We start from the raw sequence: 17944 nt of genomic DNA on the forward strand, positions 1-17944 counted from the left end.
CTGATAATGAACCCCTTGCCTAGTATTGCACAGGCCTTTTCCATCCTTATCCAAGAGGAAAAGCAGAGAGAAATTAGGCCAAACAATCGGCTAATCATGGATTCCACCTCTCTGAATGTCAACTAACCAGGAAACAACAAATTTAGGACCAATTATAACCCACAGGGCAACACTGCAAGACAGAATTCCTATAGACCTGCATTTCCTCCAAATAGGTCCAAGTTGTTTTGTGATTACTGTAAGAAAGCAGGGACATACCAAATAAAAATGCTACAAATTACATGGATTTCCACAAGACTTCAAGTTTACAAGGGGAAGAAACACAGGATCTGCTGCAAATGTGCATGGTCAGTGTGAAGAAATGCAAGTATGCAACAATGAAGATGCTGAGAGCAGGAATCAGAATCAGAACCTTCAGAACCTAACAAGAGAACAATACAACCAGCTGTTGAGTTTGCTAGAGAACTTTAAAGTCAACAGTGCAGTCCAAACATGATCACTAGTGGATCTGTTAACTTCGCAGGTATTCTAGCTTGTTGTACTTATAAAGAGATAGCTGAAACAACTATGTGTAAATGTTCAAATTCAATTGCTGATTTATGGATACTAGATAGTGGAGCTACAAACCACATGACATATAGAAAAAGTTTCCTCACCAACATTAGAACTTTACCTTACCCCTTCCTTGTTACCTTACCAAATGGATATAAGGTGAAAGTGACAGAAATTGGTGATGTTTTACTCAGTCCTAAGCTAACCTTGGTTAGAGTCTTGTATGTACCTAGTTTCAAATACAACCTTATTTCAATTCACTCATTAACAGTGCATCTTGATTGCATGGTTAATTTCAATAAGTATCTTTGTCTAATGCAGGCCCCTTCAATGAAGAGGCCTCTGGAGATTGGTAAGGCAAGAAGTGGATTATACTTCCTCTGTTCAAAGTGTCACAACTGTTCAAGCTTGAGTCCATCTATTGTTCCTAGTCAGTCTCATTCTTGTATTTCCATTTCTGACAAGAATGCTAGTAGTAAAAAGGATCACATTCATCCATCTCACTCATTACCAACTATAAATGATCCATCTTACTCATTGAACAATGTAAATAGTGTCCATTCATGCAATAAAACTGATCCTTTTAGCTCAACTTCTTCTTCTGTTTGTTCTGCATCTTCTGGAAGTAATGTTGATTATTTATGGCACAATAGGCTAGGACATGTACCTTTTGTAAAAATGAGAAAAATATCCACTCTACCAGTCAAGTTTGTACCCAAACAGCCCTTTATTTGCTCAATCTGTCCAATGGCTAGACAGACTAGATTGCCATTCCCTGAAAGAACCACCTCATTCACTAAAATATTTGAGCTACTGCATGTAGACCTGTGGGGGCCCTATCATACACCAACACATGACAATTACAAATACTTCCTTACCATGGTTGATGATTTTAGTAGGTCAACCTGGACCCAGCTCCTAAGCTGCAAAAGCAACACCTTTCATGCCATTAAAAGCTTTCTATCCATGATTGAAAATCAATTTGACACCTCTATTAAAACCATTAGATCTGATAATGGTCTAGAATTTGTCAACAATGAAAATATGACCTACTTTTAAGAAAAGGGCATAATTCATCAGAAAACTAGTCCATACACACCACAATAAAATAGTGTGGTGGAAAGAAAACACAAATACCTACTTGAAACAGCAAGAGCCCTCCTTTACCAGTCCAACAGTCCTACTTTCTAGCAATTTACACAAGCACAGGTCACTAGCCCTCAAATCACTGAATCTAACATCCTCCAAATAAATCCTCCAAATCCCAGAAGATCAGGCAGAACCCACACTACCCCAGCACACCTCAAGGACTATGTGTATTCCTTACCAACACTGCAATACCAAAGCACAGAGCCTGATCTTCATACCAGTACCACATCCTTCAATGCAATCTGCAACAATAAACATCATGTCTCATTTAATGTTTTACAACTTGAAAGTCAGCAATTAATTAGAAATACACATGATTGTGAGCCATCTTCATATGAGGAGGCATCTATGAATCCTGCTTGGCAAATGGCAATGACACAGGAATTTGAAGCATTATATGCTAACCATACTTGGGACCTAGTTGAGTTACCTGCAGGAAAGAAAACTATAGGCTGCAAGTGGGTATACAAGATCAAACATAAGGCAGATGGGAGTATGGAAAGGTTCAAAGCAAGGCTGGTAGTGAAGGGTTATACACAAGAAGCAGGAATTGACTACACAGAAACTTTCTTACCAGTGGTAAAAATGACCACAGTCAGAACACTAATCAGCATTGCAGTAAAGAGAGGGTGGAATCTCTATCAACTAGATGTCAAAGATGCATTTTTGCATGGAGATCTACATGAAGAGGTATATATGGAGGTTCCACAAGGTCTAATGGTACCTACTGGGAATCTAGCATGCAGACTTAGGAAGTCACTATATGGTCTAAAACAAGCCAGCATGCAGTGGTATGACAAACTGACAGAATCCCTACACTCTAGGGGTTTCAAACACTCAGACATTGATCACTCATTGTTCTACAAGAAGCTGGGGAACTCAGCAGTTTTTGTAGTTGTTTATGTGGATGATGTATTCTAACTGGTACCAACTTGGAGGAAATCACAGAATTGAAGACCTTCATGCATAATCAGTTTAGGATAAAGGATCTTGGGAAATTACACTACTTCTTGGGGCTAGAAATGTTGTACAAGGGTGATGGAGTACTAATCTGTCAGAGAAAGTTCACCATAGACCTGCTGAAAGAGTATGACTGTTTGACATACTCTCCTGTCAGTTCTCCACTTGACTCTACTGTCAAACTGAGCAAAGATGAAGGAACCCTCTTGCCTGATCCAGGGTACTACAGGAAGCTAGTTGGGAAGCTGAATTTCTTAACAAACACTAGACTGGACATAGCCTACAGTGTCCAGCATCTAAGACAATTCATGCAAGCACCAAGGGAACCTCACCTAAAGGCAGTTGTTCATGTCCTTAGATATCTGAAGAAAGACCCTACTTTGGGAATCTTCTTGTCCAATGACCCCAGCTACAATGTAAGTGCTTATTGTAACTCAGATTGGGTTGCTTGCCCTGATTCAAAAAAATCTGTGAGTGGGTATATTGTGCTACTTGGGGATAGTCCTATAAGTTGGAAGTCAAAGAAACAAACTACTGTTTCATTATCCTCTGCTGAGGCAGAGTATAGGTCAATTAAAAAAGTTGTGGGAGAATTGGTGTGGATAAAGAGATTGCTGGAAGAGTTGACAGTCATGTGTGCTGATCCTATAACTATATTTTGTGACAGTCAAGCTGCTGTTCATATTGCAAGAAATCCCGTGTTTCATTAGAGGACAAAGCATATTGAAGTAGACTGTCATTTTGTCCGGGACAAGATACAAGAAGGGCTTATTGAACTACACCATATTTCCACTTCTGTTCAATTAGCTGACATCCTCACTAAGGCTCTCACAGGAGTCCAACATTCTAATCTTCTCAGCAAGTTGGCAGTGACTTCCTCACCTCCAACTTGAGGGGGGGTATTGAGAATAATTGATGTAATATTTATAAATGTGTAGTTGAGTTAGTTAATCAGGTAGCTGGGTTAGTTAGCTGACTAGTTGAGTTCGTTGTAGTGTCATTTTTATAGTTAGTAGTCATTTTATTTTCCTTCCCAATTACACGTGTATATAATGTGTTTAGACATGAGATAATAAAGTTAGTCTTCATTTTCCCAACTCCTCTGGTTTCCAGAATGTTCTCCGAAGCTCATCCTAGCTCATCAATGGAGGTCTATGGATAATTGACCTCCAATTTCGACAATTTGTAAATAGAAATTTGACACATATAATAAACAAAAAATGAAAATGCATTTAAGAAATAAAAAACTCCGGCAGCTTCTCCGAAGAGTTCTCCACCACCGGTAGCATCGTCACCTCCGGTGGCGACTCCTCCATCTGCAGTAACACCTGTCTCTGCTCCTGCTAATGCTCCTACTACTGCTTCTTCTCCATCTGAATCTCCATTGGCATCTCCTCTATCTCCACCAACCGTCGATACTCCGGCTTCATCTCCTTCCGGTGGTGCTCCTCCTCCATCCATCAGTGCCTCTCCCAGCGGTTCTCCTACCTCATCTCCCAACTCTGCTTCCTTGAACAGAGTTGTCGTCGTCGGATCTGCTGTTGTAGCTATTTTTTATGCTACTTTGATGGTTTAATTCTCTGATCTGTGAAATTCTTTTGTTATATATTGCCGGAGCCGACGACTTTTATGGGCGGCGGTAGTCGTGGCCGCTGTTGATTCTTTCTTACTGCTACTATTTGTTGTTGATTATTACTGGATTCTTTGTTTATTTATGGAGAGATGAATTGAACAAAATGACATGGGAGAAAAGGAAGACGACATAGGAAAGTGCACTTTCAAGAAGGGGGCAAACAATAAGAACATTAACCCTTCTCTAGTTTGCACATCATCACAAAACTTCATTCAGTCAATAATTAAGCTGTCGCAGTTAAAACCGAAAACTTTCTGGTGATTTTCGGTAGCTTGGTTGGAGTTTTAGTGGCTGGTTTTTAATGGTGGTTTCGGTGACGTTGACGTGCGTGGGTTAGTCAAGCCAAGAAGAGAGGCTAAGATACGCCCAATTCTTAAGTTTTTTCAAAAAATAAAAATTAGGCTGAAAAAATAATTCACGCGCTTAAAATTTTATTAGCAAACACGCGCATACCACATCAGCAATATGTGTTCATTTGATCTGGTTAATGGACACTTGAAGTGTCTAAATGGTAAAAGGTTTAGTTGAGGTGTTTGTCTGGTCGTTGTGGACAACTTAGAGGGGCCGTTTATGTATTTCGCCAAATAATAAGTAAAGTGTATAATTTATCATGATACCCATATTAATTGGTGTATAGTCTTAATGAATTTGGAAAATAATTTGGAATGAGTAATTAATGCTAAGGGCAAAATAGAAAAAATAAATTATTTTTCTCTTGATATGCGAAAAGTGACAAGTAAAAATAAAAATTCATTTTTAGAATACTTGACAAGTAAAAGTGAACGGATGGAGTATATAATTTTTCTGAATCTTTACAGAAAAAGCAGAGCGGATGCAGTGCTAATTTTTTTAGATGGTATATAAATTATATAGGCCAAATACATAAACAGCCCCTTAAACTTGTCACCAAATTTCATTTAGACACTTTAACTAAGGGGTTGGCCTATTGAACAGCTAATGTTATGTAAAAATGTGCCAATTGAACACAAGTTGTTGATGTGGTACTGTGCGTGTTCCATACAGCATTTGAGAGCGTTAAATAGTTTTATGTTAGGGCTCACATTGACCAAAAATAAGTATTAGCAGAGAAAAAGAAAAACTTAAGTGACTATTTCATCTTTTTTCCCTTTCTCTTACTTCTCTCTAAACAACGTTCTACCTCTGCTATTTTTGGCCATTTTGTCTTTTACTTTTCTTCTCCTGCAAATTTCACTAGATCTAATATTCATTTCTCTTTGAGAAATAGAGTCCATAGCATATACTTTCTAAAAAATTTGCGTTATCCTTTTTCTTTTCTGGAAAAAGTTACTGAATCCTTCTCCGCTCACGATCTTCAGTCTCCGATCGTGGGACCCACCGAATACTTGGCCGGAGATCTTCCATGTATGGTCGCAATCTCGCTAATAAAGAGATTAAAATATAAAGTTCAAGAGGATATATAGAACTTCAAGAATATACATTTGGGATTGTGAAATGGTAATATTAGTGTAACAGAAACGAAGAAGGATTCTCCTACTTTCTTCGAGTAATTTAAAGAAAAAAGTTATATATGTAAGATGGTAGTCATAAACTTTAGCTGTAGTGGAGTTGTTTTTTTATACAGATTTGATTTTATAATGGCGGTCTCTCAGAACTTCTTCTTTTTTGGCGTCTCTGAGAACTCGATTACACTTCTTTTTCTAGTGGTGTTAGCTCTTGGGGTGCTTCAATGGTGGGAATAGATGGAAGGCTTATGGATGAGCAACGAGTAAAATTCTTTGGAAGACTTTTTCTTCTCTGCTTTTTTTTTGACTTTTTTCTGTGCTGACGTGTATTTTTATTATTGGCTTTATTTTCCACCTCACAGCAAGTGACATTCACTCGCTCAACTTAGTCTAGTATTGTGAAATACGTATTTAATTGATACAAATTGATTGAAGTTCAAGTGTCTAATAGGAAAATGTTTTAGTTGAAGTGTCTAAATGAAATTTGATGACAAGTTTAAGGGGCTATTTATGTATTTGGCCAATTATGTATTAATTATATATGATTATACATATTATACATCCACCGATTATTTTTTGTTTAAGCGGTATAGTGAATGGCTATTTAGGTAATTTTATAAAAGGATTTTTTCTTACCAATACCATATATGAAACCTTATTACCAAAAATGTGCATAATTCCTAAATTACCCGCCCAGTCCATATTATTTCTACAATTTTTGTACCAATCATTAAAAGCTAATTAATAGCAGCTGTATCTTCCTATTTTTGCGAGCTAAATTTTAGGAGCAGAATATTCTGAACAGATTTGGCGTGAATAAGATCATATCATATCACGGAAATCGCTCATCTTCAATTTATAAACAAATTCTGTTCGTCGAAATCAAAATATCAGTTCGTCGCTACAAATCAAACTATCAGTTCATCGAAATCATAAGCTCATTCCAAATTGTAGAAATCAGTTCTGCAAATCTCAGTTTGTCGACTTTTTTCATCAATCCCTAATCAAAAAGTTCAAGTCAAATTGTAGAAATCAATTCTGCGATTCTCTGTTATTCGTCTTTTTTTTTTTTTCTAAATCTAAAAAATCAAAAAAAGCGACAAAATATTGAACAATAACTGTGCAACGACAAGCAATCATGTCCAAAATCCCAATCATGCTACATTTTAATGGAAATTGGGATAGCTATGGCAGATTTAAAGATTTTCAAGTTGATGGAATTGTGTTCGTGAGGATGCAAGTTACAGTATGTTGATTTCTATAATTGTAGAGCAATTAATGATTGATACTTCAGAAAAAATTGTAGAAATCAAATCCATTGTGAATGCGAATTGTCCTCCAATGGAGATTAGGAATAATATGGGGGTTAGTGTATATATGGAGACAAAAAAAGAGAAAAAAAACTTAGGATTGTATCCGTTACTCATAAGTGTACGAGATTTCAATATGGAAGTCTGATTTTACGATAATATCTACAAAATACCTACATTTATCTACAAATAAACTACAGTGTGGGATATGCCAGCCTCTCCCGTCATAGAGGAATATCAAAGTGAGATTGTAGATAATTTGTAGACAAATTATAGTTAATTTGTAGATTGTAGATAATTTGTAGATATAATTGTAGATACGTTGTAGATAAACTATTTTATGATTGTAAATATTTTTATTGCTGTTTGTTATGTAATTCTAGGTGAGGGCTTCAACAGATCATATCCATACTGTGATAGATGGTGTGAAGCGGTACATGAATCCTACATTATAACTACTATTAACTACAAAAACTCTATAATTATGTATAAAACCAGCTCTACAATTTAAACAAATTTACCTACAGTTTACCTACAGTGAATGTACAAATAACCTACAGTTTAAGTACCTAATATAAAAATAACTACAATTTACCTACAGTTACAGGGCAACAATGAACACATCATCCACAATCATGTCTACATTATATCTACATTTTAGACTACAATTAATCTTGTAGTGTTCTACATAAACTACAAACTAACTACAATTACACTACAAACAGTAAAATACAGCAATAAAACTATTCTGTCCGCAAAATATCTACAACTACAAAAGGCAGAACATCACAACTACAAATAACTTTTTTTTAATTACTTTTTTTTGCTCTTGTTTCCCTCGAACTTCCCCGTCCCCTTCTATTTCTAATTAAATTCCTAAATCAAAAGACCTCATATACCCTTCAAGAGAGTTGTACGCTAAACTTCAAAGCTAGAGATATGTATAGCTATGTTGAAAAATAATGGTGCCCCCGTCACCTTCAAATCTTCGGTCCGCCTAAGTGTAACGAACGAGAGTTGTTGAAACTAGCATATTGGAATATCAATCGGCCAAAATAACCATGAACGGCTACGATGTTATAAGTTTCTTCCTCTTGACCGAATCTGTAACCTTCATTAGCAGATTCATTTTCTGTGGTTTCCCTGATCAAACTAAAAATTACCAAGGAACCATGCACAGCACTGAATAGGGAGCCGCCGAATACACCAGCTACGCCTAACATCTGCTACCAGTATCCATTATCACTCAAACCACAATTATTTTATTTATAAACTTACTGTAATCTCGTCGTTTATGGCAATGAAAATAATAGAAATTGATTAAACATGCTCAAATCCTCCACAACCTTTTTACTGGGTATGGGTTAAAGAATGTGGGTACGGGGCTGAGTGATTCGGAGAGAGAAAGTAAGGAGGAGTGGAGATACTGGGCGGGTAACGGAAACCCTTTAATTAAGGAGTAAAAAATATCTCATTAATTATGCCCTTAATTAGTTATGGTATAGAAATGGTAATTTGGTATACTAAGTGTAATTAAGTCAAAACTTAAACATTGAAGGTAAAAAGGTTTCCTATGTGATATAGGAATGTAAAAATTCCTTTTATAAAATATGGGCTCTCATTAATTATATTATTGGGCTTTCATCAAGCTAGCCCCAAAGTCATATTGGGCTTATAGCCCATTATTGAACAACAAACAAATTTCTATAGAGCAAAAAGAGCAAAAATTTTGTTCTCATTCCTATAGAGCGAAAAGAGCTCCTGCGCGAAACTGAAAAACTCCATTGTCGTTACCGGCAAAGATGACCGCTGTACAATTGCCGAAGCAAAAGGTACACATGCTGGAAGGGCACGTCGGAGCAGTATTAGCGGCGAGGTTCAACAGCAATGGTGAGTACATCCTGAGCTGCGGCAAGGACCGTACCATCCGGCTATGGAATCCTCACCGTGGAATTCACATCAAAACCTACAAAGCTCACGGCCGTGAAGTCCGCGATGTCCATGTCACCCAGTAACACTCTTCTCTCTTTTTCCTTTTTTTTCTTCTCTCATAAATTGTTTTCGATATCTGTATATTGTGATTAAGCTTGTGAATTAGTATAATATATAAACTTTCTTTTGAATTGCTTATTTTGTTGAATATATACTTGATCGAGGTCACTTTAACCGTACAAAAAGCAAAAAAAAAAAAAAAGAAATAATGTAGAGAAAAGGATCATAATTTGTTCAGCTGGAGAATGTGAGTAATCACATTTTTTTTTTGGTTATGCAGTACAAAGTAGAGAAAAATAAAATGTCTGAACGATTATTAAAGGGTTTCCCTTGGAAAACCTTTTAGGATTATATTACATGTGATTATGTGACTACTTTATTCTAGCAAAAGTGGACATAATTCTGATACGAACTAAAAGATGAAATGTTGACAGTGAAATACTGTTTCCATCTAACCGGGAAAAAAATTGACATCGTATTTGGATCGAGGAAGTATATACTTCTTCCTTCACATTCGCCTTTGGAGGGTTGAAAAGAGCTGAATATAGAAAGGTATCCAATCCATCACGTATTTACTTATCCTCCTCTTTTACCTGTAGAAGCAATATACCAAAAAGAAAGAACCTACACCAATATATGGCAAGCCACCCAATAACCTATACAAGTAGTCGACGCACCAAAAAGAAATAGCTCTCCTTCCACCCTTCCTCATTTACTCCAATGAAGCTCAGTGTTTATGCATAAGAGGATCCATGGATTTTTTTAAAGAGCTGGTGCGGAAAACCTGAGACTTAGTTTTATTCCTGTTTATTTAGATTAATATTTAGGCGAAACCTGTGAGTAAATATCTTAGACGGAGTGTGGCAGGTTCAGCACCTGAAGTAAGAATATGAGTTGCTGTTTCGTCTTGCTTCCAAACTTGGTGAAAAGATAAACTTTTTTGTGTCAGTAACAAAAGCGAAGCACAGCACTAAGCTAGTGCGTCGAAACATAGTTACAAATTGTTAAAGTCCCCATCTTTATCTTTTATGAAGATCAGATAGCACCAAAAAAACAAGCAAAGAAAGATTTCTCAACTTAAGGCTAAGTGTATTTCTTGATCTGCCTAAGGTTCTGTAGTTTTACCGTCCAAATCGTCCACTAAATAGCAATGGGAATCGTTTTCTAGGTTTTTTTTCTTGATTGAATGCTTAGCCTCTATCTGTTCTAACTCTTCAAAAACTCCACAGTAGAGTTTTGCATAGGCCAAGCTACGCCCAACATACCAAAGAACATGATCCACAGCATCTAAGTGACCTTACAATGCAAGAACAGATTACCGACATCTTCAGGATGTTCTTCGCAAAGGGGGGCATCTGCTACAAAGTTGGAGACCACATATGGTTTATTTAAGTGAGACAGGCTTCTCTAACCACTAACCAAGTAAAACAAGATACCTCAGGGGCACTGTGTTGTGCCAAATCTTCTTCCATGGCCAAAATCTCTATTGTCAAAAGAGGATAGCCACTTGTAGCATGATTTAATCGAATAAATACCATTTTTTAAACCCTCCAGGTAATGGAATCAATCTTTGATTGGTTCAGAGAGGTGTTAGTGTTACCAAGCAAATGTAGAAGTTGACATGTACTTTGTACTTCCCAGTCATTCAAGTTTCTTCTGAGAAGAGATCCCGCCCTTGAGCAGTAGATAACTCAGCTATCAAAGCACTATGTGGAGAGGATATGCTTAAAGGGGAGTGCCCCAACCAAGCATCTTCCCAAAATCTAATTTTCCTAACATTTCCAGGTGCGAAACCAGAACTTCATTAAAGTTGCTCCGAATGAGTGCACGTGCTTCCAGATTCCTACTCCAAAAGAAGCATTGAACCTTTTGTTACCCAGGACTTTCAACTTTTCAACTAGAACCTGGTATAAAGCTTAAATCTCTAAGTGCTATACGTTTCTCTCTTTGTCAACTGGTGATTTGATAATGAATAAAAGAGAAAAGACAATCTACTGATAAAAAGGGAGAAGTCAATGTAAAGAACAAAATTTTGAGTTAAGAGTAGTAAATAGTAATATATCATACACACTTGTAGAAAAATTACAACAGATCATTCATGCATTTATATGTTCATGTTGGATATTATCTCCTTTTGTATAATCAAGTATTCAAGTCCCTAGATTTTAACTTTTATGGTTTATTTATCATTCGTTTGGCCTGATTCCAAAGACGATTTGGTGATGCAAATTTTTGATGGCTCGCATGCTTCTACTGTTTTAATATTGTAGGGATAATTCAAAACTTTGTTCATGTGGTGGCGATCGACAAGTATTTTATTGGGATGTATCAACAGGTCGTGTAATTCGCAAGTTTCGTGGCCATGACAGTGAGGTTGATTCTTATTCCTAATTTAGAATGCAAAGAAAGCTTTGTTGGAAATTTTAATGAGTATAATACTCGAAGGTCTGTTCAAATCAGTATACTATATGGAGGCAGATCTTTTTCACAAACATTTTCTGAGAAAGTATCAGGTATAACCATTGAAACAATTTACAGGAAAATCCCTTAAGAAGGAATCTGTTAAAAAAGAAGGGGGGCAGGGTGGGATTGTATTGCAGCGGTTTCAGGAATTATAGGTTGGCATTAAAGCTATACTAGGTGGTGATGGAGTGGTGACGGTGAATTGATGATGATAGGATTAGCTGTAGAAGATTGTGTTAATTTATAGCTGATAATTCTGATGGTCCATGGCAATACTTAGTGATGGTAGTGGTGAGCAGTGAAGACTAGTCTTAGTATGAATTCTATTAAGAGCAAGCACGCAATGAGTACCACTGGAAATGTGAATCACTATCCTTATCATGGTGTAATAGTTTCTTCACTCAACTTATCGAAATGATAATTATAATAATAATAGTGTCTTCGTTACTTCATAAAAAAATAGTTTCTTCATTCAAAGAGATTGTCCAAATAAGGCAACTAAGTTGTAGAAAGTACTTGGAAGGGTAAACACATCTGAAAACATTTACGCCATCATAAATGAAGCCGATGTCAAAAATAGGGTCAAAGTTCTTGCTAATCTGTGTGTTCTAAGTTATTCAACGTAAACAGGTGGTAAAATGTCAAAGGTTCATGGCCCAGGAGTATATTTATCTTACTGTTTTAAGATTCCACTCTTTTGTGTGTGCTTTGATATGTTTGTGATCAAATTTCAATTTCGTTTTGCTGTGGAGACTTTCACAACTGGATCACATTTAATGTGGTCTTTTCTTGATTACTTTTAGTATTGAAGTCTTAATCATACTTGGTCTTATTCAGAACTGCTTCTTGCTTTGGTTAGCATGAACTTTCAATAAGAATCTGAAATCCGAATCTGTCCTAGTACATAGACAACAAAAAATAGTCAAGAAGACAATACATCTACAAATTTATGCTGCGCTTTTTGACAGTCTTAAGCTTTCTACATATCAATGTAGAATATGTACATGAATAGAAAGAAACCCAGCATTTTGTTAAAATGGCTGACTAGAAATTCTTTTTGGTGTTCAGGTATATATTTGGCTATTAATTTACAGGTGTTGAAGCTATAGCTGTTCTATCATCCTGATCTCACCAATAAAAGAATTTGATGATTACCTCTTTTGTTTGATTCGTGTTTGCTAACTTTATTAAAAAAACAGAAATTGTATATCTTGTTTGCCTTGAAGAGTCAAGTTGTTACTAATATCCTCTACTTGGAATTCTTTTACTTTATAACTATTACTTTTTCGAGAGTTTGTAGTTCATATTTATGTTTTTGTAAAGCTCTAGTTTACTTTTATGGATGCTTCAAAGCCTCAACTTTGGGTTAATCCTGGTGAATGAGTTCTTTGTGCTTTTCAAGTTCTAGGGTTAATCCCGGTGAATGGGTTCTTTTGTGCTTTTCAAGTTCTAGCAACAACAGCAAATCTGGCCCGTATTTGTTTCAATTATACTCATACCTTTTGCTATTGGCATTTCCTTCGTGATTGGGGCCTTGGAGGTCATTTTTCTGTAACCTTTTCTGAACCTTTCAGCGGCAGTTCTGATAAGTGTTTGGTTCACTATCTTAATGTATGATCTTATAATGCACAATTCTAAATCAAACTAATGTTATTGTGTATCAGCACCTTAATTTAGCTCAGAGTACTTGAAAGAAAAAGAGCCGTTCAGGTTTTTAAAGAGAGGCTATTTTTGGTAGGTTTTGCTAGAAGCCAGTATCTTGATTTTAAAGCATAATCTCTAATTGTTCTACCTTGCATCTAAATGATTCAGCAGTGCATCCACTGGTTGGATAACAGTTTTGTCTTCTTCCATCTCTGCCAGGTGAATGCTGTGAAGTTTAATGAGTATGCTTCTGTTGTAGTATCAGCAGGATATGATAAATCATTGCGTGTTTGGGATTGCAGATCTCATAGCACTGAGCCAATCCAGGTGAATAAATTCCTCTTTGATTTGCAAGATCTATCTAGGTAAACATTCTCAGTAGAACTAGAAAGTTAGGATTAAACTTCAGCTAAACCAAATATGTTTTGATCTGAGGAAATAAATTGAGTGGACAATGAAGTGTAAAATCTTTTCTTGTTAAATCCATGTCTAGTCCGATGTGATTTGAGGATGTTTGTTGAGTTGTAAACGGTGGTTTGATCTCTTACAGTGTTTCAGATGGAAGGAAGGACTTGTTCCACAATTGAACCTCAAAAACACCCATCCATTGCTGCCCTTGGAAGATTATTGTCTCTTCTACTTCAGTGCCCTGTAACACTGCAGGGACCAGCACAGGAAGTCGGAAAAAAAAGAACACATCTTCAAATTGGATTATGTTAATACTCTGTTCCTCAACTAATCTACTTTCTAACTTAATTTAGAAGTAAAACATACAGGAAGAAAAAAAAACTACTTGATCTTTAACTGGTAGGACGGTACATGAAAAAAAACTCAATGCAGAATGTAGTATAAGATACAGTCCATGGACTATTTTCAGTTTCAACACTCCACGCTCAATACAGAATGTAGTTTAAGTTCCAGTCCGTGGACTATTTTCAGTTTCAACACTCCACAGGTAATCAAATGGGAACAAGGAAAACTGAGTGAGTGAGGGAGGGAGGGAGGGAGGGATGGAGGCAGGGGCGTATCTAGCTTAAGAGATGTGGGTTCACGTGAACTCATGCTCCTCTTCTAAACCATGTATAACAATGTTATATCTATTTAAACTTACTTAGATATATGTGTGTGCACCCAAGCTCAAAGACTCCTATGGTACAATAATTATTGGGTGAACCTCTACAAGTGAAATTGGCGGTTCAAATCTCGCTCCAGACGGTCTTGTTTTCAACACGGATTATAGATATATATGTGAAAATCCCTATCAATTTAAAAAGAATATAATTTTGATACTATATTTTCAAAAGTGTAATGGGTTCAAGAACCTAAAGTTAAACCGGTCAAATGTAAATTCTATATCCACCTCTTCACAATAGTGCACTCATCCTCTTAAAATCCTGGATCCGCCTCTGGATTTGGCCAAGATATTCCAGATTCCACGAAATGTACAAAAGGAACATAGTGACGAAAATTTGTCGCCATGAGAAATTGAACAAAGGACTGTTGAATTAGCCTACTTTTTGGGTGTCGAACAAATTTTCCTCCTTTATTACAAGGCTCTTGGTGGCCTTCTTCTATTTGCTGGCTAAGATTTGAGCTTCTTTTCTTTGGTCTTTTAATTAAACACATATTTGAGCTTCTCTTTTGTTAAATTTGCAGATCATTGATACCTTTCTAGATAGTGTCATGTCTATTTGTCTCACAAAAACTGAGATAATTGCTGGAAGTGTTGACGGAACTGTTCGAACATTTGACATCAGAGTTGGGAGGTATGTACTGCCTGTACGTTAAAATCGCTAATTTCCTTTCACATTTCTGCTCCGGGATGTTATATTCGAAAAGGATTGTTAGTTAATGTGATGTATATTTTTACTGTAGAGAGATATCTGATAATTTTGGGCAGCCTGTCAACTGTATCTCTCTTTCAAATGATGGCAACTGTATATTAGCAAGTTGCTTAGATTCAACCCTTCGACTTCTGGATAGGTAATTTCTTTTGCAAGTCTGTCATCTTGTTCCTTTGCTTTTTGGTAACCCTTGTTATTCATACCATCTTGTTTTTAATTGCTTTCGACAGGTCTAGTGGCGAACTATTGCAAGAATATAAGGGCCATATTTGCAAGGTTAGGACGGAAACCTGGTTATGAGTGGTGGTCTATTGTTCTTATAGCAATCATTTCTTATATCTTTTACAAAAAGTAAAATAAATAAATAGGAACTGTTTTCTTAAAGATCCATTCCCGGCTTTGGCACTTTGGTGGTTCTCCTTTTGCTTTTCTTGATTTTGTCTACTTTCCAGGTAAAGTGGTGTAATAGCCCCTAGCTTATTCTGTTGTACTGTTTTCTCCTTGCAGTCTTTTAAAACAGATTGCTGCCTTACAAACAGTGATGCACATGTAGCTGGCGGCTCGGAAGATGGCTATATTTACTTCTGGGATCTGGTCGACGCGTCAGTTGTGTCCAGCTTCCGAGCTCATGATTTAGTGGTAAAGTGTTATTGTAGATGCATCTAGCTACACAACATATTCTATTTCCTGTAGGATCCCTCACCTGATTAATTAGGAAATAGCAATTTAATCCCAAACGTGACTAGTTAGGAAAAATCAATTTATTCTCCTCATTGGGGCTTATTCTATTCTTTGCGCTATTTACTTCTGTTACACCAGATAGAGGGTCATACCGGAAGCAGCCTTTCTACTTTCTCAAGGTAGCGGGAAGGTGTGCGTACACACTACCCTCCCCAGATCCCACCTGTGGGATTACATTGAGTTTTGTTGTTGTTGTTGTTGTTGTTGTTGTACACTAGATAGCCTTGTATGCCTTCATCTTAATCATTCACTTCTAGTAAAATTTGTCAGAGCCCTTTAGAAGAATAATTTTTCTTTTGATAATTCATATCACAGTATAATACTGGCCTGATATGAGCTTAAATGGAAAGACATGATCAATAAGGATTCATATAGCCGACCCAAACTTGAGTTTGGGGTTGAGGCTTGGTTGTTGTTGCTGTAATTGTTCAAATCACAAAAGCACCTTCCAACAACATCCCAGCTATTCCAAAAATATAAACTTTGTTTATAGCAAAGGAGAAAAGGAAGTCATTTGTAGCTTTTGTTTCTTTCTCTTTTGTTAATGGATTTAGGAATTCAAAAGCTTAAAACATTAATTGAGTAAACAATTGTTAAATCTTTTGAAAAGAGCCTATTTGGTCTGCTTCATTAAGGATATGTTGACGTTTTAGATATTCTTACTCAAGCTATTCTTACCGAAAGAGGTGAAAGAGTTGGTTCAGCATCAGAAGGTAGACCACCCACTACAAAAGAATAGAGAAGGGTAAAAATAAAAAAATAAAAGATATAGGCTTTAGAGATGAAGTTTTGAGTGCTTCTGATGTCCTTTATCCAATATATACTTGCAGATAGGCACCTAAATCTGTTTGCCCCTACATGTGGCCCTCAGTTAGCTGCATCCATTTCAATGGCAGCATGCTGTGTATTATGTACTGTATTTGGCATAAAATACTCTATACTTGGTTATCCTTTGATCTTCATAAATTCTTGGTCACCATCTTCGTACTTTTTGTTGAAGTTGTTTTCTGGTCGACAAGTAAATAAGTTTTTATCCTCCAAATATGGGACAAGGCCACATATTGGAAGTAGAAAGAAAGTCCCTTCTGGCTAATATATGAAATATAATCTTGCATTACTGCTTTCTTAACCTTCTTCCTGATCAGTATATTCAAAGTTCAGTCTGATGATTTCTCGATCCCATGGTAGAAGCTTTCTGACCTGAAGAAACTTGATTAAATGGTTACATTGTGCATAAGATTTTCAGGTGTTACATGTTCACACTCATCTCAAGTGGTCCAACTTGCTATAGGAATGATAGAAAAGCTTAAATAATTTGGAGTAATTTTAATGCATGAAGAGATCAAATAGTTGCTTTTCCATTGCAGGTAACTAGCGTAAGTTATCACCCGAAAGAAAGCTGCATGATAACTTCTTCTGTAGATAGCACAGTCCGAGTTTGGAAAGCATGAGATATGGAACCAGATCTTTTTCTGATAAACCGTACATGAAGAAAGTTGTGTACTCGAATCAAACCAACAGTCAATGTGAGAATACCACTCACATAGTCTGTCATGAGAATCATGGCAAAGCTAATACCTCAATGCAATCTCAAAGGTGCCAATCTGGACTTTGAACTTACATGTTGGTGAGCTTGATTCTTTCTATTTCTAGCTTGTAATTACTATTTATGTGGTTCTGATGTGATGCTTTGTGATATGGTTTTGTTTGTGATGTAGAACTTATTGCAGAATTTTTTTGAACCTCTCATTTCAACCCTTCTCTTCCCCGACATGTGATCGGGGGAGGGTGGTGGTTTGGATTGGATGATGTAGCTTTTTTATGATTATGTAAACATACAAAGTAGCTCTCTAACCAATGACAAATATAAAGGGGAAAAAAATGATTTTGACTACCTAAATATTTCATGCTATTGCCTATTAGTTCTGCTATTTTTGCGTCTATTCATTACCTCTATGATTAAACAAGTTATGACCCTATTAGAAAGCCTAGCTGTTGAATTGTCCAAGAAATTGTGGTCTTATAGTGATGGTAATACCGTAATAAGCTGGAAAAGTATTGCTTCATCCATACCATGCTTTTGGGCCTTCGGGTTCCTTTTCTGGGCCTTTTAGTAGAACAATATTGGGCTATTATCACTTTTAGCCTGCACCAGAAACTATTTACATCTGT

At 36.5% G+C, this 17944-nt stretch overlaps 3 protein-coding genes across 3 annotated transcripts; all 3 read left to right on the forward strand.

Annotated features, from left to right (window-relative positions):
* The first annotated feature begins 2723 nt into the window (after window positions 1-2723).
* Window positions 2724-3371, forward strand: LOC109217249 (uncharacterized mitochondrial protein AtMg00810-like). The gene has a single exon (XM_019381480.1). The coding sequence runs from the start codon at window positions 2724-2726 to the stop codon at window positions 3369-3371; it is 648 nt and encodes a 215-aa protein (XP_019237025.1).
* A 533-nt stretch (window positions 3372-3904) lies between these two features.
* On the forward strand, window positions 3905-4237 carry LOC109217250 (classical arabinogalactan protein 7-like; the record flags this gene model as incomplete). Its single annotated transcript, XM_019381481.1, has 1 exon — window positions 3905-4237. A coding segment is annotated over one exon (333 nt), but the record flags the coding sequence as incomplete, so codon positions are not given.
* A 4567-nt stretch (window positions 4238-8804) lies between these two features.
* On the forward strand, window positions 8805-17694 carry LOC109217251 (WD repeat domain-containing protein 83). The gene is made up of 8 exons (XM_019381482.1): window positions 8805-9099; window positions 11351-11453; window positions 13407-13514; window positions 14844-14953; window positions 15063-15170; window positions 15262-15307; window positions 15539-15670; window positions 17140-17694. Exons 1-8 carry the CDS (start codon window positions 8891-8893, stop codon window positions 17221-17223), a joined length of 900 nt encoding a protein of 299 aa, XP_019237027.1. The 5' UTR covers window positions 8805-8890; the 3' UTR covers window positions 17224-17694.
* The last annotated feature ends 250 nt before the right edge of the window (window positions 17695-17944 follow it).

This window comes from Nicotiana attenuata, unplaced genomic scaffold (genome assembly GCF_001879085.1).
Source record: "Nicotiana attenuata strain UT unplaced genomic scaffold, NIATTr2, whole genome shotgun sequence".
NCBI classification, from domain to species: Eukaryota; Viridiplantae; Streptophyta; class Magnoliopsida; order Solanales; family Solanaceae; genus Nicotiana; species Nicotiana attenuata.